This window comes from Apostichopus japonicus, chromosome 2 (assembly GCF_037975245.1).
Source record: "Apostichopus japonicus isolate 1M-3 chromosome 2, ASM3797524v1, whole genome shotgun sequence".
NCBI lineage: Eukaryota > Metazoa > Echinodermata > Holothuroidea > Aspidochirotida > Stichopodidae > Apostichopus > Apostichopus japonicus.
The window spans coordinates 17,841,496-17,868,274 of record NC_092562.1 but is presented as its reverse complement, the minus strand read 5'-3'; the positions used below and the strand labels follow the sequence as shown (position 1 = coordinate 17,868,274).

At 35.8% G+C, this 26,779-nt stretch overlaps 1 protein-coding gene across 21 annotated transcripts in view; it reads right to left on the bottom strand.

Annotated features, from left to right (window-relative positions):
* LOC139980478 (uncharacterized) overlaps positions 1 to 26,779 on the bottom strand; it is a 54,525-nt gene that overhangs the window by 11,740 nt on the left and 16,006 nt on the right. For 4 of the 21 annotated variants that reach the window (XM_071992146.1, XM_071992138.1, XM_071992154.1 and 1 more), the window contains 6 exons: positions 26,750 to 26,773; positions 25,638 to 25,733; positions 17,972 to 18,049; positions 15,646 to 15,705; positions 7,713 to 7,824; positions 5,662 to 5,700 (listed from right to left, as the gene is read on the bottom strand). In XM_071992146.1, the coding sequence (XP_071848247.1) occupies positions 5,662 to 5,700; positions 7,713 to 7,824; positions 15,646 to 15,705; positions 17,972 to 18,049; positions 25,638 to 25,733; positions 26,750 to 26,773 (409 nt within the window). The other 17 variants (XM_071992175.1, XM_071992200.1, XM_071992184.1 and 14 more) reach the window with 17 other exon arrangements.

The following is a 26,779-nucleotide window of genomic DNA, read 5'->3' as shown; positions in this document are numbered from 1 at the left end:
CCCCCTGCCTCCTTATTACCAGCCTTCCTCTAGCCCGCCCTCCCAAACTATTCTATTTTCTATTCTTCTCGTTGCTCCAGAATTTCAGGATGTTTCGTACATGTATTCAGGGATGTGCCCAGGATTTCCTGAGTGCCGGGTATATTGATCGCCGTCCTGGGGCAGGGGTTTAAGGGGGAGGGGGTATCCCCTCCCCTTTCAGAAATTTTTCGATTTTTGAAGGTGCTCAGAAGCCAAATGCCGGCACTTATGTAGCTTTTTAAGCACATACACAAGTAATAGTTTTGCTAACAATTTACATTTTTTAATTTTTTTTATAGTGAAATATATTACCTAACTGGTAAAAGTTATTAGTTTGTTTCAAAGAAATTTTACAAGGGACCCATTGAGAGCCATAAGTTATGTTTTTTTCGCATGCGTATGACTGATGCATTATTTGTCTGTATGATTTTGGCATAGGCTAGGCCCAATTTAAGATGAATATGTTAGAAAAGTCTGGAGTTTAGATGAAATTAGTGTTGGGCAGGATTCACAATTTTTAAGACAGTGCTGGGGGGTAATTTTAGTGCTGGGCGGAGCCGCCCAGTGTGGGCACATCCCTGGGTATCTATAAAGGTAAAACTGTAAGCGAATAATTTGGTGGTAGCAAATCACGGATAAACATGCACTTTTTTTCTGGTTCATGCACTTTGATTGAAGACGCAAGCAAGAAAGGGAAACAGCCATTGATTCTGTATAAACAAAAACAGTTATTTCAAAGGTTGCCAATATTTGTAGCAATGTGTCCATTTCACATAGCATTTCGCCATGAAATACATGACAATTTATAACCAGTACATAACAGTTAGAGCTGGAGAAAGGAGGATAAACAGAGCCAAAAACTGATAACTATGGTTGAGCATATATATACAGTATCTATCTTTTTCCAGCTTTTATTAATTTATTTAAAATATTGACATTTTCTTCTACAGTGAAAAAATGGAGACATTTTAGAGCACTTCTGGTGAAAAATTAATTGCCCTTATGTTGGGACAGAAAATGAAAAATTAACTGCTGTTAACAGCAGATAGAGGAATAGTTGCAGAAATGAGTGGTAGGGGAGGGGGAGGGGGGTAAAGGGGTGGGTGGTACAGGGACCTACTGGCTTTCTTTAAAATGACACACAAAGTTAAATTCAAATACTGTGGTTTGCCCTCATTCCATCTCTCATTACCATGAAAGATAAACACTTCAGGGATAGGAACTAACCACTTATAATTGCTTCTGTAAATATAAATCTATTTCCAAATCTGTAAAGAGGTAATTACTAACGTGAAACAATCAGGAAATGAAAACTTTAGTGGTTCCTATGTCTAAACATACATAAATATTAATGAGGTCAAAGTTGTTGATGCAAAGAACATGTACATACTATGTACTTAAATTACTTTTTCCATTATATCTACTGTAAATCAGACATACGGTTGAAGAGATATTTTACAAATTTTACGTAAAGAACCGTCCACTCATTAATTGCATAACAGCCTCACCACAAACAATAGGCATCATCTACTGACCCTGACCAACGTATAAACAAAAGTATGACGTCAATAAATACAGTATATTTCCTTCTTGAGATACCTTGTTTCCAAGCTAGGGTGTCACATACATACACGTACACACGCACGCACACATCCACACAATATACGCAAAGCATCACAACTAAAAAGTAACTTGAGAAGCCCTGCAGGAAATCTACATCCAATGACTATGTCCCTTTTGCTTTGTTTTGTGTTGTTCTACTAAGTAGCACAGTGCATTAATAGCTACTGCTAATTACCTACAATATGTAATTAATGCCATTCAGATGGCTTCATACCTTCCTTAAAACTTTCAGCATTCAGCAATTGATTCAAAATGGTAACTATTGTAAATAATGGTATAGATACCAACGTTTAATAAATTATAAATTACACTCTCCCTTAAAATGTCCATTCCGAATGGAATATTTGAAGTATTTGAACTTGAAATCAAAAAGCTATTTCACAGATGACTTTCCAAAAGTGACCGGGTTTTGATATTAACAAGTGACGACGATGGAGGTCACCTGTCTTCTCCCCATAATCGCACACTTAAAACTTGAAAAATATTAGATATTGACTTTGTTTCAATACTATTCAAGATCTTTTTAAGCAACAGAGATAACTTAACAGAAAAAAAGCTTTTTACCTCAAACTTGAATTGTCAAGCTACAGTACTGTAATGAAACTGCATATTGCACCATGTATGGGGGAGCTGGGACTGTCTAACTCAAAATCCTTGATAAGAAAAACAATCTTTTTAAAGTAAGCCATGAACTTTTCAAGACAATGGAGTCACAGCAAGAGTTCTAGTACTGGCTGCTTTGTTTTGTCTTTTTTGAGCTTGTTTGTTGTTAACTCAAACAAACAGTCAACGGATTATTGCTTAAATCTTAGTGTAAGTCTAATTAAACTACATCACAATAGTACACACATCAACATATTTATCGCCTCAATGGACACATTTCCCTTTACCCATCCTGTTCCTGCTCATTCTGTTAACATTTATAATAATTTTAACTACATTTGAATGACTCATTTAATCAATAATTTTAAGCTGCTTTTTGTACTGATTTTGGTCAAGTTTGCTCGTTAGTTGTTAATTAGCACTATTACTGTGGTAATGATGGAGTCTATCTGGTGGTTGCATGCAAAGTTTAGTGTCAAATAATGTAAGAATAAGGCAAAGAGAATTTGAATCGAACAGGGCGAAGAGAATTTGAATCGATAGGCTCCTCTTCTCTGTTGTCGAAATCAATGAAACTTGAATATCAGAAAAGGTCTTGATATGAAATTTTTGTAGAAACTCACACTGTCACATTCAGTCTAGATGTTAAAGTTAAACAAATTACGTAGAAGGATGTCATAGTTTGATCAATTAAAACCTTACATTATGTATTTTTACTGTATGTTACATGTTAAATTGTGTAAACTTGCTGGAAATTGGCAAATCAATAAAAAAAAATAAAAACTGACAACCCAGCACCAGGTACCCATTACATGATATACAGCTCTCCCTACAGTACTGTATACCAACACATGCTACAGTATATCTACATCAACCTGCACTATAGCCATGCATACATGCTGTAGTATATTCTCTACCTGCACCACTGTATACCCATGGATGTGCTATAGTATATAAAAATATATACCTGCACTATACCCATACATGCTATGTACAGTCAATATCTACCTGTATGGCAAGCCATGTGGGACAAACACTGCATAATATATCCGCGTATTAATTGGAATTTATACGCGTATTAATTGGAATATATATGCGTATATATTATGAGCCAATCATATGGTGTAAATATATCCACGTATTAATTCGAATATATCCACGTAATAATTCGAATATATACACGTATTAATTCGAAAATATACACGTATTAAATAAAATACATATCGAGATTAAATCCAATATATGCACGGATTAATTAGAATATACACGAAAAAACAATTCCGCTCTTGCTGTGTACATATACCAACGATAAATGTTTTGGCGGGCTCGCGAGATCGTTTCATAAAGCGGAACTTTACACATGTACAACACATATATTTTCGAATTAATACGCGTATATATTCAAATTAATACGCGGATATATTATGCGGTGTTTGTCCCACACGGCTTGCCATATACCTGCACTATACCCATACATGCTACAGTATAGATACAGGAGCTATCCATACTAGAGCTCCAATACAGTACACCCATAAATGCTTTTTCTATAATCTATCACAGATGACAGACATGATAAAACCTCAACAAAACAAACATGAAAATGCAGTGAACTGTTTCTCTCTGGCCCAGCTCATGTAGGACATTAATTGAGAACTTCTCATGTTCATTGTAAAGTAGAGAGCACAGTAGCACATTGTACATTGCTTGCATTAAGTGCAACTCTTTATATGTATACAGTGCACAAACACACAGTGTTCAAATCAAAGCCCTGTTTTCAGTTAACTACAGTAGATAACTAGGCCTATCAATCTTTGGACAGTATATATATAAAGGTTGATTTGAAACAAGCTTTAATTATTTTCAACCCTAGTATAGCCAGCTCTCCTTTTAGACTACACAATTACAGAATTTGATATATATTGTACTACAACTTAACAAGATTCTAGGCCTTCTTCTTTTTTTTTGTTCTTCTCTGATTTGAACAGCTTATTCTTGTGTTGGAATCGGACTCTATATTCTAATTGCGTGTCCTTTGTTTTTCTTGGTATAATGATTAGTGGCGATGATTGAAAACGCAGTGAAATTTCTTTAGGATGTTTTCACATTTATGTTTTAAAAGATTCTTCACATGCAGCCCTACCTGTCATTTCCTTACCCACCAGTACAAATATTATTATGCTCAAATTCATTCGGATGCCAGTCTTGGTTTCCTTGTTTACATAACTCATAAAAAATGATCTACTGGCATACCATAGGTAGAGAGCTTCAGTTAGGGTAGAGTAATTATTATTATAACTATACAGCTCTCACGCTAAACGAACCCACAATATTTAGTGAGCAATCTGACATTCTGGCCAATGTAAGAAAGCCCTCCCTCCCGGGTTGGCTGTAAACATCCTCTAATTAGGTTCCTTATTGGCTTCAACCCAATTATTATTAACGACTGCTTATCTTCACATGTTTCCTTGTTTCTCAACAATTTTTCGGCGAGAGACAAAGAAGGCTAATGAATCACCATAGCAACCAGAGACAACTTTCCATATCAACTGAGCTATGATTCGACACTTTGTTAGATTAACATGTTGCGATTAAAATGTCCCATGAGTTGCACCACTACGAATTTGCTTGAGTTCCCATACTTTTGTAAATTATATGCCCTCTCAATACTATTGAAGCACACAATTGTTTTATAAAGGGAAGTCTGCTCGAATTTCTTTTTTTCTGTCGTGGTTGTTCAAACATCAGCAGAGTTGGTTGTCCATGAAACCTGATAAAATGGAAGGGTGTGGCAAGCATCCTACCCCCCATTTTCTCTCCCTCCCCTCCCCTTCTCCCACAAATTCCTGTTTGCTCTTCTGATCAGGCAGATACCAACTCTGGCAAACTCAAGAAAGGTTTTTGGCGCAAAAATGAAAGTTAATTGTGTCGGCGTAATAAAAGTAGTGTAAATGTATCAGTCTTGCTCTTAGTGTTGAAGGAGCCTGTAGTAACTGGGAAATTTCCAAAAAGTAGACCAGAATTGGACGTGATGTCTGAAAAGTCATGTATGAAAAGATTCAGGGACACAGATCTTGGCTTCTAATTCCTGATATACCACACCACCAGACAAGAATTAGGTGTACACTGCAATTTGTGGTGAAACTAGTCTAACTAGACTATATATCGAATGCAAAAACAACCCCCCAACCACCTCTCCCCTCCCTCAAATAAAATGCGCTCTGTCCAAATCTGGTGCTACCCAACTGGCATCGCCTGCTTAAAATCTTCTCTCTTTCTCAGAGTGATCATTGCATTTAAATAGCAAATGAAAATATGCTTCTCATGCAAATGAATGTTTTTTTTTTTCTTTTAATGAGAAATTATGCATGCAACTATGAAGGCAAGAGATATTTAATTCAATAATGGCTAGCTTACTCTGCAGTATTATTCATAGGTAGTTCAGGGTTCGGCCTGCTGAAGAGAAACAAGTTGAAAGAAAGGACAGTAAAATGGCGAGGGCTCCCCAGAAACAAACCATTGAAGGGGATAATTCTTTTGCTTCCCCATGCCTGCCCCCCCAAGCCCCTAAGAACATAATAAGATTAAAAATTAAAAAAAATAAGCACTGAGTGAACCCATTAGGGAATGTTTACAGTAGTTAATTTGTACTAAAATTTGTTACTTTTAGACAATTCATTGGATCCACACATACACTCACACAGAATAAATAATAAAAATAACATTAGTAACATTTAGTCTATTATAGCAGGGCACTGGTTATTTTTACAATGTAATTCCTCCGCACACGTAAACATGTTCCACCAACTTAAAGCTACCTAATCATGGGTTGTTGAATAATAAGTTCTCACTTCTTCACAATGAATATCAAACTATAAAGTGAAGCCAAAGAAAAAAAAAGCTTTAATTGACATTTAATTACAAGATTCAACAAATGGAACCTTATTCAGTCAATATTAAAAACCCTGTAAAATTGTGAATATTTCCAACGATGAAGCTCTCTGATATTTCTATTGAGGGCACTTTCATATCGGAAGACCTAACGCGCTTCGTACTATTTACAGATATTTGAATCCAAGTAACATGATCGCATGAAAGAGCTTGCAAGCATGCCAACATGAACAGGAAGAACTTGGGCACAGAGGTGCTGGTTGACTGACTGTAGTGCAATGTTCCACTTATTGTGCAGTCTGGTCGAACCAAGAGAAGTGCTTTGGTAAACACAAGGTATGGTACGTGCTTCAAACGGTTAGTTTAATTGACTTGAAACTTTGTTTCAAAAGATATCATCTTCCATAATTACTAACAATATTTTACAATATTATTATACTACTACTGATCAACCATGATGAGCTGCAAATCAGATGCAGCTTGTTTCAAGTTTCATGGAGATAGGCCTTTAACGACAACGCCCTCTGTAGATTTTTGGGAATGGCTGAATGGCCCCATCGTAACATTGTTTGATTATCACGCAGCTAGTAGTTTGGAAACCTTAACCCTAACAGACACCGATTGTAACAGCATTCATATGAATATCACGCAATGTGTTAAAATGTGTTTTAAGTACTTATATGAAGGTGTGGCCATCCTAGCATATCCAGCAAATTTTGTTGGCCCTTAAGCACTTTGACAGTAGAATAGTTCTATATAGCACCTATACCTTAACCTAGCCGACTTGCAGAAACTGTTACCGAGTGACTTAACTGGTAACTCAATTAAAATCTAAATGGTAATTTTGGGTTGCAAGAAAATATTTGTACATCTAGCCTTCTAGGACTCACAGTTTTGCACCTTAACTACTAAAGTGGGGAATATGTCATTTTGGTATCTGAATCCACAAACGACTACTTTTATAGTGACATCATGGAATAACATAAAAACAAGATTTAGTTACACTTGGAGAAATAATAAATGTGAAATAGAAAATGTTTATTTTCAATAATGACTTAAAAAAAACACCTCACATCACACTGTTAGAAGTAGACATAACTTTGCATTATGAATACACAGGTCAAAGTCACTTGTAAACGTGGAATATTGAAAAAGATTTATCTTTCCCAAATCAGGCCAATTCAAGACAAAGGATGAACATAATATCCCAAAAGTCATACAAATCACTGAAAAATCACAAATTACATAATTGACCCACATTTTATAATTTTTTATACAAAAATGAGAACAAACAAGTTACTACTGTTGTAGAGCAAGTTTTACAATAACATGAAATGTCAAGTACTGTAGCAACCACAGACCAAAATGTCTCCCTTTCTTCTTCTTTTTAATTTTGATGTCACTTGATCATTCTCTGAATATGCATGAGATGGTATAGGGTAAACTTCTTTTACTTTCCACATTTGCACATATTTACCTCCTTGGTCATATTAACCATTTTTCTATTATAATCGCATACATTTTTACTTTTCCGAAATCGGAAATTTCAACACACGTAATTAGGAATGTAAACTTACTTTGTTTTTTTCTTCTTGTAGTAGCGGTACACATAATATGTTACGCACACTACAACTGCCAGGACGAGGAAGCCAACACAAGAAAGAACTATAGGGAGAGTTTTGTCATCTCCTGTAGGTTGAAACAACATACACGATAGAGTCAAAATATGAAGAAAAAAAATATTAGTTGTTCATAATTGTAGTTGATCATAATTCAGGCAAATTTCAATGATAATCTCTTTCACTTGTATTTTAAAGAATATCTTCCAATTGTCAAGTGAACGGTGGTGGGGAAGCACTACATGAAACACATTTCATTTCATTTCATTTCATTTTGTCTATACATGATTACAATAAAAATGTAGAATACTATAAACAGGACACTAGAAAAACAAGGAAAATTTATCGAGCTAGCGACCAAATGAAGAACAAAGGAAGAAGGAGAAAATGAAGTAGGAAAAAAGTGACGAAAAAAGAAAGAATTTATGCGACATAAGAAGAGAATCCATGCTGGCTGCAGAGGTCACAAATTTACGGTGCGGCTGTAAGGAAAATGAAAGGGAATAAGGAGGATGGAGGGAGGCAGGTATGGAAGGTATGGAGGGTAGGGCAGATAGAATTTTGAATCGGGAAGTACGTCATCTGTGACAAGAGTGCAAGTGTAATACCTGGTGAGTCCTATGTACATATGGTTTGAATATTTGGTTTGGTATGGCGGTTACAGCTTTACAGACAGATAATGAGAACATTCTATAACATTGTTGTAACTACATATACATACAATTTATCACTCTCACCCATATATAGAACAAGTTTTGACGACCAATTGAGTATGAGAGGGGACAGAGTAAAGGAGGAAGGAAGGGGTACCATGCCTATTGATTATCATTTCTAGAACAACTAATGTTTACTGCGACTGCAGCAAATCATCAATTTACAAAAAAAATAATGAATGTTGTGATCATGCAAATGCTGGGATCATGCAAATTTCGTGATCATGGAAATGTTGCTATCATGTAATACAAACATATACTTGCCGCACGTGTGTTTCTACTAAAAACGATGTTATCTAATTGTGATCATTGTGTAACTGTATGTTCTGTCAAGTCTACGGGTTACAATCCAAATTTGTTAGTATGTATCATTTAATATGCAGTTTTCCGATTCAATGGAATAGCTGCCCGACTTAACCATCAACTATCCCTTCCTTAATCAGCAATGTATTTGAAGCGACTATCATGAATACCAACTTTACTTCGGAAATGTAAACTAGTTTCAACAATTTTCACACCCTTAACATGCATCAAAAACGGTATTTTATGCTCCATTTACATGCGTAAATGGACGAAATTGGTGTATACGTATTAAACATTAACCATTTCTGAATATGTTTGTATGAAGAAAGCCAATAAAATGTTATTAGAAATAAAGACTCAAGGAGTGGCAGAGTAGTCAAACTAATGAATAAAACTTTCCACTAAATCAGCTGATATGAATTTGGGATGAGTATTTAAGGCGAAAGAAGACGGTCGCATTGGTTGGTCGGTCGGGTAGGATTTGGGGGGTGAGGTATAAAACACCACGGTGGGATAAAGATGGGAAGGGTAGAATGAGAAGGGTAGATTAAGACCACAAATTGTCATTTACCGTCACGACCGTTCACATTTACTACTACCAATCAAAATTCTGTGCTCTATAATTGAGGAGAATCGTTGTAGTGTGGGCTTTTGTCCAAGTCATTACTTTAAAGGGTGTGAAGACTCACGCAAAAAGAAACGCCTAATGCCGGTAATCTGACCTACTTTCGAATGAGGTGTAACAGAAGTGTTAAACACCACCATCGACCCCAGAAAATACACACACAGCTTGCTACTGTCGGTAATTAGACACTAGTGTAGAGTCAGTACATAGAGCTGCGGTCAATACCCACAGCACAGTGTACAAACGATACAGCGATGGACATCTCAGGTCCAGCTAAAGATAACAAGGTATCACATTTCATTACTGTCTGCATTTTGTAGCGACACAAACAAAACGTCACTTGCAAGCCACAGAAAGGTAACTTTTTCAGATGGCCGCACGCGGTTTGGGGCGAGTCTTCAATGCCTTTAATGTTGTGTGAAGGACCGACAAGAGCCAAGATCAGCAAACTTATCATCGGTTATTTACATTCATGAAAGCTGCGATGCCTTTAAAGATTTACTCATTAAGATCATATCCATATCTGTGATACATCAAACACTCATTGTGCATAACAGACTGTCCCTCCATACCGCTGTCAATGAAATATCATAAATATTTGAAACCTCATTAAAACTGTAACAATTCATATTCCTTTATATCATTGCCATTATTATAACCCAGCAAGGAACCACACATATTATAAAACAGTGTCTCTACGTCTCATAATTCAAATTTGTAGCAGCTAGCTTTAATGACATCCCCCATGGTCTATTAACACTCAGCTACAACACCAACAACATCATACTCTGCTAGGGTGTTTTGACATGGTACTGCACATTCCTTGACATCATGTGTGGTATGTCTGCTGTGTGTAAACACAGAATATGACTGACAGATATACAGGCCGTCTACCTATCGACACACAAGTAATCGGCATGGCTTACATGAAATGAGCTGAAGAAAGGATTTTTAATTCTTAATGTAAGGTCACTTTTATGACTAACAAGGTCACGACACCTTTAACAGACATGTACAATTAGTAACCTAATTAAAAATAATTAATGCCAATACCATTTTAAGTTTTTAACCAATCAAATTAATGCACTGAAGATGTACAAAAGAAATGATAATTCCTAAGTCGAACCCACCAGCATTTTAAAGCAGACCGAAGCTATAATCGCAGACACCAGAAGCTTCTAAAAATTAGTTCCTATCAAAATGTTCAAAGGTTCCAGACACTGCTTCTTAATCGATGATTTTGCCTTTGGTTGGAAATTATATCAAACCTACAGTACCTCACTTTACAAGAGATTCTAATATACCGTATACAGATAATTAGTGACACAGTCAGATATTTTTTTTTGGTAGCAAGTAAAGTTCATCAATAATAATGTAACAATTTTGATCTGACTATCCTCAACATTTTATCTCCTAGACTCTTTCCTATACCATATATAGTAAAAACATGTACACGTTTTGAAAAAAAATTGACTTTTTTGCTACTTCATTATTTGAAATAATATTTGGCTATAAGAACTTATGACCTTCATCATTTATAATGAGCTACATTAATTGATATAGAATAAAAAAATGTATCAAAATCATCCCCCCCCCCTCACTCAATAATAAAAAATATATGATTGGTTTATAATGGATCATACGATATATTTAAAGACATTATCATTGGCTCTTTTTGTTTTTCGTTCTTTTATTTTATCCTTACATCTTTATATAGACCGACTCACCATTAAAAGTAGTTTATAGGAACTTGATAGCCCCTTAAAAAGAGGAACGGGTCAAAACTGAAATAACACAGCGATAAGCAAAGTCTAACAGACTGTCAGAAAACATGTATCTCAATTGCATACTTAAACTAGCTATGCCATATATGTACACTATAATACAATGTAGTTTTGAAGAACCATCGAGCCACCAGCATATCTAACACGAGGCATCTATATACATGAGCTATCACTGATAGGCTCACCATATTTACATGAGAGAGTACACACATGTATGACTCATCAATGAAACTTAGGACAGTGTTGAAAGGACTAGGTGGAGACTACTAAGTTAATTTATATTACATGATTTTATATGTAGAAGAAAGCCTTGACATGTTTTGATACATATATATATGAAGTCCATCTAGAGGTTGAATAATAACATGAAAGCAACATGAGACACACTGCATATATTGCCGCACGAACACCATAAAGGCTGAATATGAATAAGATAAACATTGCAGCAGCTGCTGATGCAAATGTAACAATGTATGGCTGCAAAACTACCATCTGTTGAATATGCATATATATCATAAATAGTGGCAGTAGCTGAACATGTAACAATGTATGGCTGCAAGAATACCAACTGTTGAATATGCATACGATCAAGAACTGGCACAGCTGCTGCATATGTAACAATGTTTGAAACTGATCGTCTAGTTCGGGCGATTTTGTTTATGCTGATTTTCATGTTCTGCTTCAAAGCAGTCATTATGAACTGACAATTAACAGTACAAATATTAAATGCCATGCTGCTGGCAGATAAAGGTAAGGAACTGTTTATACTGTCAGTACGAGTGCTTCGAAGTATGATATTGTAGTACTGTACAGTTTAGAGTGGTATTAGCATTAGCAAAATGTCCCAACTGGCTGAGCAGATACTACAGCATATCAGTTACTACTCAGGGTTGACCCTGCCATAATGTATTTTTATACTTTATGTACCCCTTCAAGTCAGGGAGCTGATTGTTTAAGTCTCATTTCAAGTCAGGAACCTAGCTAATAAGGAGTCTCCAAAATCTATATATTAATTTATGATGCGTAATTAATTTTAGTGTTGTTAAATATGGTATATAATTGATGATGTTAGAGGTTAGTTTAACAAAGGATATCTGAATAATGTGAATAATTTTTTCATATAATGTAATTAACAGACAAATTCTTTGTCTTTATGACTGCATCATACTGTTGCTCCAATTAAGATGTGAACCATCCCATATTATCTCCTAGTCCTGGCCTGTTACATAGCAACCTTACCCCATATTGTTACTCAGATACTCAACATACAGCTCCCTGTAATCATCAGGCAAGTGAAATGTCATTCAAAAACACAAAACCCCAGAGTCAACCCTGTCTAGACATAAAACACAATCATGACTGGAGAGATATGCAGAAAACTAGGCTACCGCAGATGAACATAAAGCATCCATTGATAGGCTCACCCACCGTTGCCCGAAAATGGGGTCAGAGTTTTGCTAGAAGTCACAGGAGACCGCGTAAGATCAGCTGAGTAATAATTGTCCTCTGTTAATGGCGAAACAATCTCCGTTGCATCTGAAAAAGGCTCTGTGTGATATTTTTCTGACGACAGCTCGGTCCTAATCGATCCTGTGGACATGAGAGTGGAATCAACATCCTTTAGGGTTGACCATCTGCCATCGCTGGGGACACCCAACTCTGGGCTGGGAGGGACCTTTGTGTCACTTATAATCGTTATATCCGTAGGATGGCTGAATGATTCGTAGTGGGTCGATATGACCGGATCGGAATTTGCTACAGTGGAGCCCTTCCTCTCTGCTGTACCAGTTACGGAGGGAGAAGATGTGATACCACCTAAGCTGCTGGGCACGTCACTCTTGGCTGTCTGAAAGCTTGTCTGAATATAACTTGATGATCCAACTGTCCTGATATCTGATCCACTTCTAGTTGTGACGGGATCACTTGCGAAGGTTGTCGAACCCTCTGAATCTGTCGTTAAACCAGCTGACATTTCATAATTCAGTTGATCGCAATTGTGACAACTGCTGTAAAACATGATTCATCATGACACTGATTCGAAAAAAAACTTTAATAATTAATTGATGACAATTAATTAACAAAAGGTCTGGCGAGAAGATTACATATAAACTTGCTAGAAATATTGACCCATTTAATCTGTTCACCGTTCTGACTATTAAATCTATGAATATATTTCCACACACATTGGATGCCACAATCTTCTTAAGTAATCGAACTATTTGGCTCATAGCAGCTACTCTGGGTATACTGCTAGTGTATCAAAAGAATTTAGTTGGCCACAAATCTGATGTAATGTTCGTTGTTTCATTTGCAAACTTTTGACGTTGACGATAATTTTGGGCTTCCTCGTGTGATTCTGGAGGGCTAAAGTTACATTGGTCTTCAGGAGCCAAGCTTAGAGTACATTTCTTTGTGCAGCATACAAGAAACGTCTATACCATTAATGCTGACTGACTATTCTAAGCTGGAGAACTCCCATTGAGCGGCAAACTGACAACCTCACGCACAGATGCAAGATTTCACCGCTGTTATTGCCAATGTGCTTTATCCAATCTAAACATGCCCTGGAGGAACAGGTTGTAGTAAAACAAATTGTCTTGGCTTACCATGTGACTTTTCGTTTCCATGGCAGTGATAAACAACATATGCCGCTAATTGGGGTCTCTGGGGTAACGCTCACTCCCACATATACAAATTATAATCCTACCTCTCTCTCTCTCTCACTCTAATTTTCATATTACTCATAAATGTCATGCACATATTGTATAATGGTTTTTAATGGTTTTTAAACAATAAACTATCTAGAACATCCAGGTTGTTGTATATCAGTTGTCTTTTGTTAATTGAATTGTAAGCCACCCGATTCATCGGTCGCTCAACACAAAGTACAATCACTCCCGACCGACTGTGCGGCGTGCCTAGATAACAGAAACTGAGAGCTTCATAATGCTTTCAGTCTTCACAGTCTAATTAAACATTTCTCTTTGTTTTTTTTGGTACCAAACTATATTGTAGTAACTAATCACACGCAATCATGGTCTACTACATATGCAGTTATTGATCATAATTGTAACCCATTTGGCAGAGATCCAGTGAATGAAAAAATTCAAATAAAAACATCCTGTGTTTGTTTACAAAATCGACAACACCAGAACACTCACTTAATGCATGTGCAAGCAAAGTTTCTTCTTTGCATCAGTACGTAAATATTGATAACCGATATTGGAGAACAACATACATAAGCCTAGATACAGTTGGAAAACTTTCATTAGACTCTGCTACAGTCATGGATGCAACTATAATTAGCGAAGCAATTCATTAGTGAAGCTAAATATTATGTGAAGCAGTTAATTGACTCGATCACTGGACTTTGCCAAGCATGTCCTTATAGAACCACACCCACAGGAAGATGAGTAAAAATACTTTACAGTTACAGATTGTTTACCTTAATTACACTTTACTTAGGCACTAATTGACTATCATTAATTTTGTAAATCATCAACCCTTCAAAAGAGAGCTCCACGCGGTTAAGAACCTGCATTGGCTACTATCAATAAATGTTGATCAATGATGAGCTTAACTAAATGTCTCATCATTTAATAAGTGTTCATTAATTACTAGGATTGATTGCCTCAGTAATTAAGCAAGATTCATCAGCCGCATAGCTCACAAACACACACTGAGCAACGAAAAATTAACGGACACGGTCGAGCACAAATAGTGAAATGTATACGACTGAAACCAGCAGAGGGATACCTTCTTTGATTGAGAAACATACAGCTATCTTTCATATGAGGAATGTGCTACTTAATGTAACACTCATGTTCAATTTTTAACCATCCAGGGTATAGAAGTCTGAAGTTGAGGACAAGGTATGTTGGAGGTCAATTTTGTTGAAGTTGAAGGAGGCTAAGCAGACTTTTCTGACAAATGCTCTGCCGAGTGAAACTGATTCAATTGTGTAGAAAAGTAAACACCAACCAGGGAGTTGTTATGGAAGCAACTCCCTGCACCAACGCACACAGACCTTTGCACAGCAAGAGGATGCTCTGAGCATGGAGCTATAAACAGATTATAGCTCCATGCTCTGAGCAATTTACATTTCACATTGTAAGTTGTGTGGTTTGGAAAGAAGATTCATAGCGACTGCTCGAGGGCTCGATTCTTTCTTCTTTCTTATTTCATCCCGTAAAAAAGAGCAAACAGGAAACAAGATAGGTCGTAGAAGAAATTCAATAACTGTTTACGAATAGCGATGTAAACAGACATATCACTTGACAACCAAGACTAGAGAGAGATGATAAAATTAAGAGAGACATGATTGTAAGATGTTAGTTTACAAACATCATGAATTATTCATTATGGCAAAAGTCACATTGCTTTCTAAATTGTGATTCTGAGGATCTTTATGATAATTACAACTTCAAATACTGAGTGCATGCGGTTGCTGTGAAATTAAGACTCACCTGGGTCGAGTGTGGTATTGTCAGGATAGTAACTAGTGCTCGTTAATTGGTCTGCAAAATCTAAAAACATGCCAAGGTGCGTGCAAAGGGAACCGGGAACCGCAAGACATACCAAAACAAAGGAAAGTGTATAACACGTATGGGTTAATGAAAAAAGTGCAGAATCGGTTACATTAAAACCAACAACCCCTAATTAATGCCAATGTTTTCATACAGTCGGCTGATTCTAGAATGATGTTCGATCCAGCCCATGTCGGTACCAACAAATCTTACCATTGATGCAGAACCAATGTATCAAAATTGTTAAGCACATTTCATGTATAACAAACAAGAAATTAATGTGTGTTGTATTTTAAAGTCTTTTTTTTTGCATTCACATTACCAACAGTTTACCACACCTTATGCATATTTGTACTCGAAATAAAATTATGATTTATCAAAATAGGATGCATTCTGAAATTGTTTTACTGACCAAATGAAGGTGAACTAAGCGAGTAACTAATAACAACATTTTAACCATCTCCAGTTCATTCTTCAACTTCAAAGATATTTTCCCAATTCCTTCAGAATCCCTGATTTTTATGTTGAAAATGTTGCCTAATTTTCCTGATAATAGTAAAATAGCCATTGTATGATAAAATATTCTCCAATTATACACCGTGTAAGAACTTTTCACTATTGCACACGGTTTTCACTGCCAAATTATCATGAGAAATTTAGATCACACTCTCTAACAAATATCATCTGATTGGCACTGTCATTAAGACATGTTGTCTCATGCATAAGCCATTGCCATGGTTACTTATTGAACATTTCAAAGAACTGTATGAATAGTCTAACTTCAAGTCAACATTTGTATGTCTTTAGAATGGTCGATACAGTAGGGTTCAACTGGAGGCTCTGTCAATAACAACACTCGTCTCTGTGGTGATGAATCTCCACTGCAATATTGTTTGTTTATAATTTTGTAAACTAACAGGATTGAAATGGTAAAGCCTGTCATTTTGCAATGGAGATAACCATGTTCATTACTGATCAACTTGCTTAAAGCTGTTACTTGCAGCTGCGGACAATTGCAGGCAACTTGATCGACTCTGCCAAGCCCAATTCAAATTAAGATCGCAATCGAACAAGCTACCACGATGCAGCCATCTGCATCGTTTTCTTATCGAAACTAACATTGAAAATAACAGATCTGCTCTGTAATTGCCAATAAACATGCACAAAATTATGCCAGGCATTCTTTTCTATCACTGATGAAAAAGTTTTTTATCAGGATATGTTTCTCAAATGATGATAGATATAAATTACAGCAAAATATATATATTTTTTTTCCAAATGATCCAGTTCTGCCAGCTTTATGGGCAAAACGCTTTATAAGAAAGTACCCAGTGATCGAAAAGGTTTTAAATTGGAAAGTATGTCATATATGGAGAAACTAAATAGGAAAGTATCAAAGCTTAAGGGCAGTTTGCAAAATTTGCATACATAGATTTTTTGGCAGTTATATACAATATCCTGATCATAAGTACAGTATGATTAGGCATTTGTGAATTATTTTAGAAACATACTTGCAGGACTATTCAGCATAAGGTTATACCCTTTCACAACCTTTATTCTACCTGTCAGTACACCAAATTCAAACAGAATTGTAAAATGACTACACATGTCTCCTTAGGTATCCTCCACCAAGTTTGCCACTCGAGTTGAAAGTTAGTATTTTTAAATTAGTAAGATGAAATCGATGCACGATTATGTGTTAGAAAGTGCGTAATCCAATAAAAAAAAAAAACAGGGATTTGTTAACATGTTATTCACAAAATACATCCAATCCATGTTCCATGTGCATGTTTTGATTTTCTCATTATTATTCATTGTCAGCAAACATTTTTATGACTATCCCTCAGATTGATTAATCAAGGATTCACACCCTCGCTAGGGAATATCCATAGAAATTTGTTGGAAAATGTTGGAAATGAGGAAATCTTTTTCTCTGTAATAAGGATATATGTGAAGGACATGCATTCTAGCGGTCACAGAATTTTCAACATGCACTTCCTTTCGGGATTATCCCAAAATGTAATGGTATAAATCCCAAAAAGAAGTGAAATATTCCCATCCTCCTACAAACCAAACCATGCACTATAGATAACACAAACAATTATGATCTAATAAAATGCCCAATGTCCTACCCTGAAGCAGTTTTGAGATCCCCCTTTACTTTAAGCACACACACAAATTATTAAAAACACATGTTGGGTATCAAAAAGTAAAAGAAAAAAAAAACACCTTTTGTGGAGTAAAAGATCATATAATCGAAGCATACCGGTGGTTCTAATGGAAACATCAGGAGTATCAGGAATAGGGTTCATAGGGCTCGTAGGGCCCATACTCAAGGTAGAACCTGTGTGCATGGAAAATACATTGAAAGTGATAATTCCCTTAATTGGATTCTTTAGACTGTAGTGGGATATAATTCATATCTGTGCCATCCTAGGACCACTGATGACTAACATATATGGAAGCCAGCAAACGTTCTTGTTGTTAATTACAATCTTTGCTGTTCTTATTGTTGTTTCCGAATTCAATAGAGCCAATCCCTTTGATTTCCACACATTTATCAAACTACTGTTGTATCTTACAATAACAATGAATGAAATTTAAAATGATTATGACAATAACAATAGTTAACAGCAGTTTCATTTAGGGGAACCGATTTCATTTGAATCACCACCAAACAATGACTTATACTTTCTTTTGTTTATGGATTATGGGTCCATCAGATGGTTTGTATTCAAAAAACATATATTCAATTTTCTAACATATTAACATCAATTATTCTGGTCGACTACAGTCAGAAGTCGGCAGTCACAATTTTTTTAGCAAGTTTCATAAATTTGTGAATTTTTGTTTGGACTCGTAGATCATGTAGTTCAGAAAGAAGAAATGGTTACACAACTTTTTCATCCGAGTAACAATTAGTTCACGTCGCTTGGAATTTCTTACTTCTTAAATACCAGTTACTACTAGAGCAGCAATGCAACTGAATCTGAATTCTGATAACAACGTATTAGTATTGCTAGCTGATTGTATGTACTACTGTAAGCTAAGTGTTTCTGTTGCAGTCTGTAATTTTGTGACATGTAGAACAGCCATTCATCATACTCAAGAGCAACGATGCTGTCTGTGCGTGTTGCCACCAAACCTAGTATTGTATTCTGATGGTTGCTAGGGGGAGGAAGTCATCAAGAAAGATGAAATATCAATAATAAAACATTATCTCTTTAGTTTTGATTAAAACACTGACGTTCATACATACATATACGTTGTTTACGTCATAAAATTTTGTAGGTTCATAATTTCATTGCAGCATAATCACAGAATGACACATGCAGACATTGCACATTGATTCAAGGTGGATATTTGACGTACAGTACATGTCAACGAGGAAATGCTTTTACAATTCCACAGAATTTAGCAGGAACTAGCATTGCTTGCCATATGGTACTTGTTTGTCAATATATTTTGATGGTATAGTCAATTGATCCTTACAAGATGAGTTTCAATGATGGAATTTGATGATGTCTTCATGCAAAGAAAGGAAAACAAACATTCAACATTCAACAATAGTGGACGCTGCTCCTCCCTCGTAGTGATAGCAATAATGCAATTTATACGGTGTTTATATGGTGTTTAATCAGTGTATATACGCTGTTTATACAGTGTTTATATGGTGTTTATATGGTGTAACTTGTTTTATTACATTTACAGGTCAAGAATTAAAAATTTTGAGCGACTTGCTTAAATAACTACAAGTTCTTTTGATAACAATTCTACTGGTCAAAATTTCAAAATGATTAATGCAATATATTGCCCCATGGATTCCTGACTATACAAAAAGCAGGGCTGCTATCACATGTATACCCAATCCAATTTGACCAATCCTATACATTATCCCATGGATTCCCACATACTGTACAACAAGCAGGGTTGTTTAATAATTCACCTACCCAATCCAATTTGACCAATCCTATACATTACCCCATGGATTCCCAAATACTGTACAACAAGCAGGGTTGTTTAACAATTTACATACCCAATCCAATTTGACCAATCCTATACATTATCCCATGGATTCCCACATACTGTACAACAAGCAGGGCTGTTTAATAATTCACATACCCAATCCAATTTGACCAATCCTATACATTATCCCATGGATTCCCACATACTGTACAACAAGCAGGGCTGTTTAATAATTTACATACCCAATCCAATTTGACCAATCCTATACATTATCCCATGGATTCCCACATACTGTACAACAAGCAGGGCTGTTTAATAATTTACATACCCAATCCAATTTGACCAATCCTATACATTACCCCATGGATTCCCAAATACTGTACAACAAGCAGGGTTGTTTAACAATTTACATACCCAATCCAATTTGACCAATCCTATACATTATCCCATGGATTCCCACATACTGTACAACAAGCAGGGCTGTTTAATAATTCACATACCCAATCCAATTTGACCAATCCTATACATTATCCCATGGATTCCCACATACTGTACAACAAGCAGGGCTGTTTAATAATTTACATACCCAATCCAATTTGACCAATCCTATACATTATCCCATGGATTCCCACATACTGTACAACAAGCAGGGCTGTTTAATAATTTACATAACCAATCCAATTTGACCAATCCTGTACATTATCCCATGGATTCCCACATACTGTACAACAAGCAGGGCTGTTTAATAATTTACATAACCAATCCAATTTGACCAATCCTATACATTATCCCATGGATTCCCACATACTGTACAACAAGCAGGGCTGTTTAATAATTCACATACCCAATCCAATTTGACCAATCCTATACATTATCCCATGGATTCCCACATACTGTACAACAAGCAGGGCTGTTTAATAATTTACATAACCAATCCAATTTGACCAATCCTATACATTATCCCATGGATTCCCACATACTGTACAACAAGCAGGGCTGTTTAATAATTTACATAACCAATCCAATTTGACCAATCCTATACATTATCCCATGGATTCTCAACTGGTATGCTAATTCAGCATCAAACGAGAAAAAACAATGACCCATGTCTACAGCTTTTAACATGACCCTGTTAGCTAGGATTTGAACCCAGTTTGTGTCTTAATTTTGTTAAAATTGAATATGAAAAACATTTTGCTCATGAACGGATACACTGAATTGTCACTCAGAAGGGTGACCAACGCTATATAAGCCAACGAATAGGCTAGAAGGTGAAAGGATATATTAGTGAAATTCAATGGCAACGAATCAAGAATGCAACTTGTTGGGTGTGGTTTGAACTACAGGAAATAATCATTCCTAATGTATGAACAAAACCATGACAATTATGCAAAAAACAATACTACTAATACATTATTTTAGGCTTGTGTTTATTTTAGGTTGTGTGGGATGTATCATTTTTCCCATGCAGCTGCTATAGGATAAGTTTAACAAATTATATTTATTTAGACAGAGGATGAATTTTGCAATATTTGCACTATTCTTGCACTATTTTCTGTGACTAATTTTGCACTATTCTTGTGACTTTAGCAGATTGTCGTTAGTACATGATAAATGAGCAATGTTGATGGATTAAACGTCGATTATGTAATTCAAACATCACCAGATGGATATGATTCCATATGAATATTAGTCATTCCACATATTTATGTCCCAAATGAAGTAACCAGGTGAACAGAATGTCTGAAATTTTCTGGTTGCTTCATGGATAATTAAGCCACACTCTAGAGCTTTAAATAGATTGATGTAGTTCTCCCATCATAGCTGGGATAAAGGGAGGGTGGCGGCGAGGGGGGATATATTGTGTACACTTTACCACATCAACAGCTTGGTAAGCTCCACAAAGTTTTATAACATTGCACTGATCATCAACAAGGCGAACATGACTGATTTATGTATGACAAGAATGAACCAGCTGATGGGGGTAATGTCTTTCAGAATTCAGACTGCTGCAGTCTGTAGGTAATGAACCTTATGAAACCACATTCATAATAATATTTAATAATACTGCCATAATGGGAAGCCCTGCATTTAATGCCCTTGTAAGGAATGGTATATGGGAGCTATACAGGTACATTCTATAGTACACCAAGTTATCCTCAATACGAAGAGGTAAAACAAAAATGGGAGAACTGAATCTAGGTACAGTAATCCTGAAGCATTTCTAAGCAAAGAGAAAAACTGCAGAGAAAACCAGAGCACAGTAGAAATGTTACAATCATGTTTTACAGGATACTGATACACATGAAAACTCAAGAGAAAAGAGAGTTTACAAAACAACTTGCTAGAGAAATTTGTACACGTAAAAAATGTATATATACAAATTTATGTAGAAGAAACATAACATTGAAAGCTGTATTTTCAATGGGTTGATTATTGTACATAGTGCACATGCGCGCTACAATATTGGGATTACTAGCCCGCTCCACCATCTACATGGCTGGCTGGTATATGCCAACTGAACATACTGTACGCTCTTCATAACAATCTCAAATTCACAGGTTGGCCACGCAGGAAAAAATCCAGACTCAGATTTGCAAAGAATTGTGGCCGCGAACAGTTAATTCTGCACACGTTAATTTAAATAGATCTCCTTGCCTAGCATACTTCTTCAAAACTATACGTAAAATTCTCTACTTTGGTTCGTTATTCTCGAATTGAACAAGACAGGTATCATTTGAACGCATTTGAATTAACAACATCCTGCAAAGTAGCTGCAGGCATGAAATGTTAATTGTATTTATCCGCAACGACTCGGCATTATCTGTACTACTTCAGCTCTTGCAACATAGGTACTTGTAATGTTATTATTGTGCCATGGCAGTATATGGTCAATTCCATGGTGACTCGCGTGACATTTTTACTCAAATTCCTCTCTATTTGATATCATTTAACAAATAAAGAAATTACCTGGGAGAAAAGCATTAATGTAGCAGTGAATGTTCGCCTTAATGCTTACAACAGTAGAGAAAAAATATTTATACCTCAAGTTTTGGGGGTGAAATTGGCGAAAAACTAAACGTGACTCGCGTGACAGTTACTATTAGCAAAAATCAGAATGCACACACAAATGTTCGATTTCTTATGTCTTATTAAAATTTTTCCAATCACTTTTTATAATCATACCGAAGTTGAAAAACACCTCTACCTCAATTGCTATGCAACTTTGAAAAAAAGTTGTAATGCATGAAAATAACGATGAAGATGTATTGTGACTCGCGTGACAAGAAAACGTGACTCGCGTGACAAGTTCACTTTTCGGATAGTTCTAGACCAAATGCAGTAGTGAATTGAAGGTACAGATCTTGCATAGTGAAATATAACATTCATTGGTCTAGAAAGTGTCCAAAAGGTACTTCCCTTGGGAATGTCCAGATAATATTAATGTCCCCGAGTTACCTTCATGACTGCAGACAGTAGGTAATATACTGTACGGGTAGTACAGTTGTTCAGGCAATATATTTTGTCAATTAATATTTATAACAATATTAAGTCTGTTGAAGTCACTCATTTGAAAGTTAGAGAAGAAACAGATCTATCAAAATGTGATTCAAATTACCATTCTCATTTGTCATATTTGAATAAACATAAAGTGTAATATTTGAGAAGATACATTCGCTCATAGGATTTTGGGAATGATTGAGCAGTTAAGACCTTAAGGTTGTCAAGTCATAGCACATGGCATTGCCAGATACAAATATAGATTATGTTTTAGTATAATACTAAAAAATCAATGACATGTGCTAACTTTCCAAATGTGGTGATAAAATAGGCATTATATTGCGATTAAATATTCATGATTTAAATTCTGATATTTCAAATGAAATTATGATGATTAGTTGCATTATGTGTGCCCATATTATTCAAGTTGCCTAATTAAAGGGGAATGCATATATGATATCTTTAATCAGTGATTCATTCATCAAACTAGATAACATCCCTGTAATTTTCACACAGTAAATAGGTAGAAACACTATCTTGATTTGACGTGACCTGTGTGACGTGACTCGCGTGACATTCGTAAAGGGTGATTTTTTGCAAAATTTGAATATCTTCTGAAAAGGAAAATTCAGTAATCCTTTTGGTATCTATGTGAAGACTTGATATTCATTATTTGGAGTAAAACTATTGTGCAGGCAAGGAGAAAAAAACAAAAACAGTCAATTTTGTGACTCCGTAACAGTAAATCGAGGGTGTTTACTGTTTTCTATTACCACTGTTGTCTAATGCCTTGATATCAAAATAAAATTGAAGCTATTAAGTGAGCACTATGCTATAGCAAATATAATTAGTCCAACACACAGTAAATAGGTAGAAACACTATCTTGATTTGACGTGACTCGCGTGACGTGACTGGCGTGACATTCATAAAGGGTGATTTTCCGCAAAATTTGAATATCTTCTGGAAAGGAAAATTCAGTAATCCTTTTGGTATCTATGTGAAGACTTGATATTCATTATTTGGAGTAAAACTATTGTGCAGGCAAGGAGAAAAAAAACAAAAACAGTAAATTTTGTGACTCGCGTGACAGTAAATCGAGGGTGTTTTCAATTCACCACTATTGTCTAATGCCTTGATGTCGAAAAAAAATTGAAGCTATTAAGTGAGCACTATGCTATAGCAAATATAATTAGTCCAAAAAACTGATGATATCTATGATTACTATGTACAAATCTGCACAAAATGAAATTTCACTGTATTTTTCATAATTTAGTTACAACGGGAACCATTTGTTATTACCGACCCCATAATCAAACAAATGATGTTTCGGGGGTGAAAAAATTATTTTTAGTAACTACAAGTATTCTATTTATTGGAAACTGGTACAATTTTAATGTACAATGATCTTAAATTTTTGGGTATGATGTTGACCTTATCATGGAATTAACCATATACTACAGCCGTGTATGGCATATATTACATGTTTTGGATGATGATAAACCAGGGCCAGGAAATCGACCTAGCAGTTTTAAAAGACCTGAGGGAGTTACATTTGCAATGATAGACTACAGACCTACGTGTATTCGTTAGATTAATTGTCCATTAATAGGCCTTCAGATGTTACGTATGTTTGTAAAATTTCAACAATCAGTGTCCAGGACTCTGTGTATTCTCTGTCACGTCCGAAATAGGCGTGATTCCTGATTGACAGCTTAGTTCTGATGGTTTTCTATAGTCATCATTTCCTCATTTAAATATATACTGTATTGCAGGCACAGCTAGAATACTGTTTTTAAACATTACACAGAGGTTTGGTCTACCTTAAAGGACCAAACGCTGAACTTCCTTCTTCGTGATCGAAATAACTTCAAGGGTTGCAGTAGAAAGACCCCTCCATTGAATATGAACAACTAGAACTATGTTTGACATTCACCACGCACTACAATGACAAGTGTTGACGGTGGCATGTACAGTATATGTATATATATATATATAAATATATATATATATATATATATATATATATATAGTTTAATCCCCTCAGTCAACTTTAGATACCGATCAGTGGTTAGGACCATTTGACTGCTACTCGACGTGGGACTGGCAGTTAACTTCCATTTTGGTCTGATACAGAAGACATTGTGTCGCACAAATAAGGAACTGAAAATTTAATTGTTTCGTTTCAAAATTTTGCACAATTTCTGCCAGATTTGATCTACTTCATGTGTGATTTTTGTGGATTAAAAGTAGCAGACTACATATGTTTTCAGCTACTGTACTTCCAACAATCCTCCAAACAATGCAAATACAGACCATCTGGGAGCAGCTACTTCAGCTCCTTTGTGGCAAAGTCGGTACAAAGAGCAGCTTGAAATACCAGCAGAACAACACAGCAATGAGTGGTAGATTGATCGATTGATTGATCGATCGATCGACTAAATGGTAAGATGACAGATTAGGTTACCGTCATGATCATGCGTTGTAACTCTGGTGGTGAAGTTTCTGGTAACATCAGCAGTAGAGTAAGGATCACTGGTGGAGCTTTCAAATGTGGTACCCTCTACCATTGTGTGGTGACATTGGAACATACATGCAGGTAGACAATGAGGGTGAAAAGTCAGGCAATGGTTTAGTACAAGTCATGCATATTTTAGTTAATCTAAATGTTAATCCCATATCTAATTGAATTAGGCTGTTCATCACACTCTCTACCTTGCTATAGAGTTTGTTGGGACTGATCAGCTCACACTGTACACTACATAACATAGTTACATAATGGAATGACACTTAAAGCACAAGTGATTCAATTTTAAATTTATATATGCTTGTCTTAAACACTTCAAAGCCAAGGCGTTGCGTATTAAGTGGTTTATAACAGTATGTGCAGTAACCTACCATGATATAAATAACAGATGGTGTTTGGAAAAATAATAAAAAATAGATTATAAAATTGCACAAAGTGTTTGTAAGTGTAATTTGCAAAGCGTGTGACCAAATTTAAATGTAAGCAAGCAGAGAAAGTGTACTTATATAGAAGCATTATAGAGGCATTCTAATTCATATTAAAGCATACATCTTTTCTACATCTTTTTCTATCAGCACACATTTACTGCATGTACATATGTATGCTATGTTTTGACAACACTACTCTGGACCTTGTAAATTATAGCTCAGTGACTAAATTTGTTTACTTACCAAACTACTAATACTTGACAAACTTCATACAGTAGTACTGTTGTAGTTATACTGTACTGTCTTACAGACTGTACTATACTTTAACATGTACAGACAGACTGTAATGTACTATACTATACTGTAAGTACTGCCCTGCATTGTATTTCATTGCACTGTACTGTACTATGCTACACACTGTACTGTATTAGTACAGTACTATACTGTACTGTAAAGACTCTACTATGTTAACTATACTGTACATTACTGTGCTGTGGGTGTTTGTCCTACAGTATTAATCTCTGTTCAAATTTAAGTTTACCCATCTATAATTTATACACACACTGTACAGTACCTTCCAACTTATATAGGACATACCAACATGTCTATCACTGGTGATCTTACCTGTGGTAGGGCGCTCATCAAAAGCTGTGG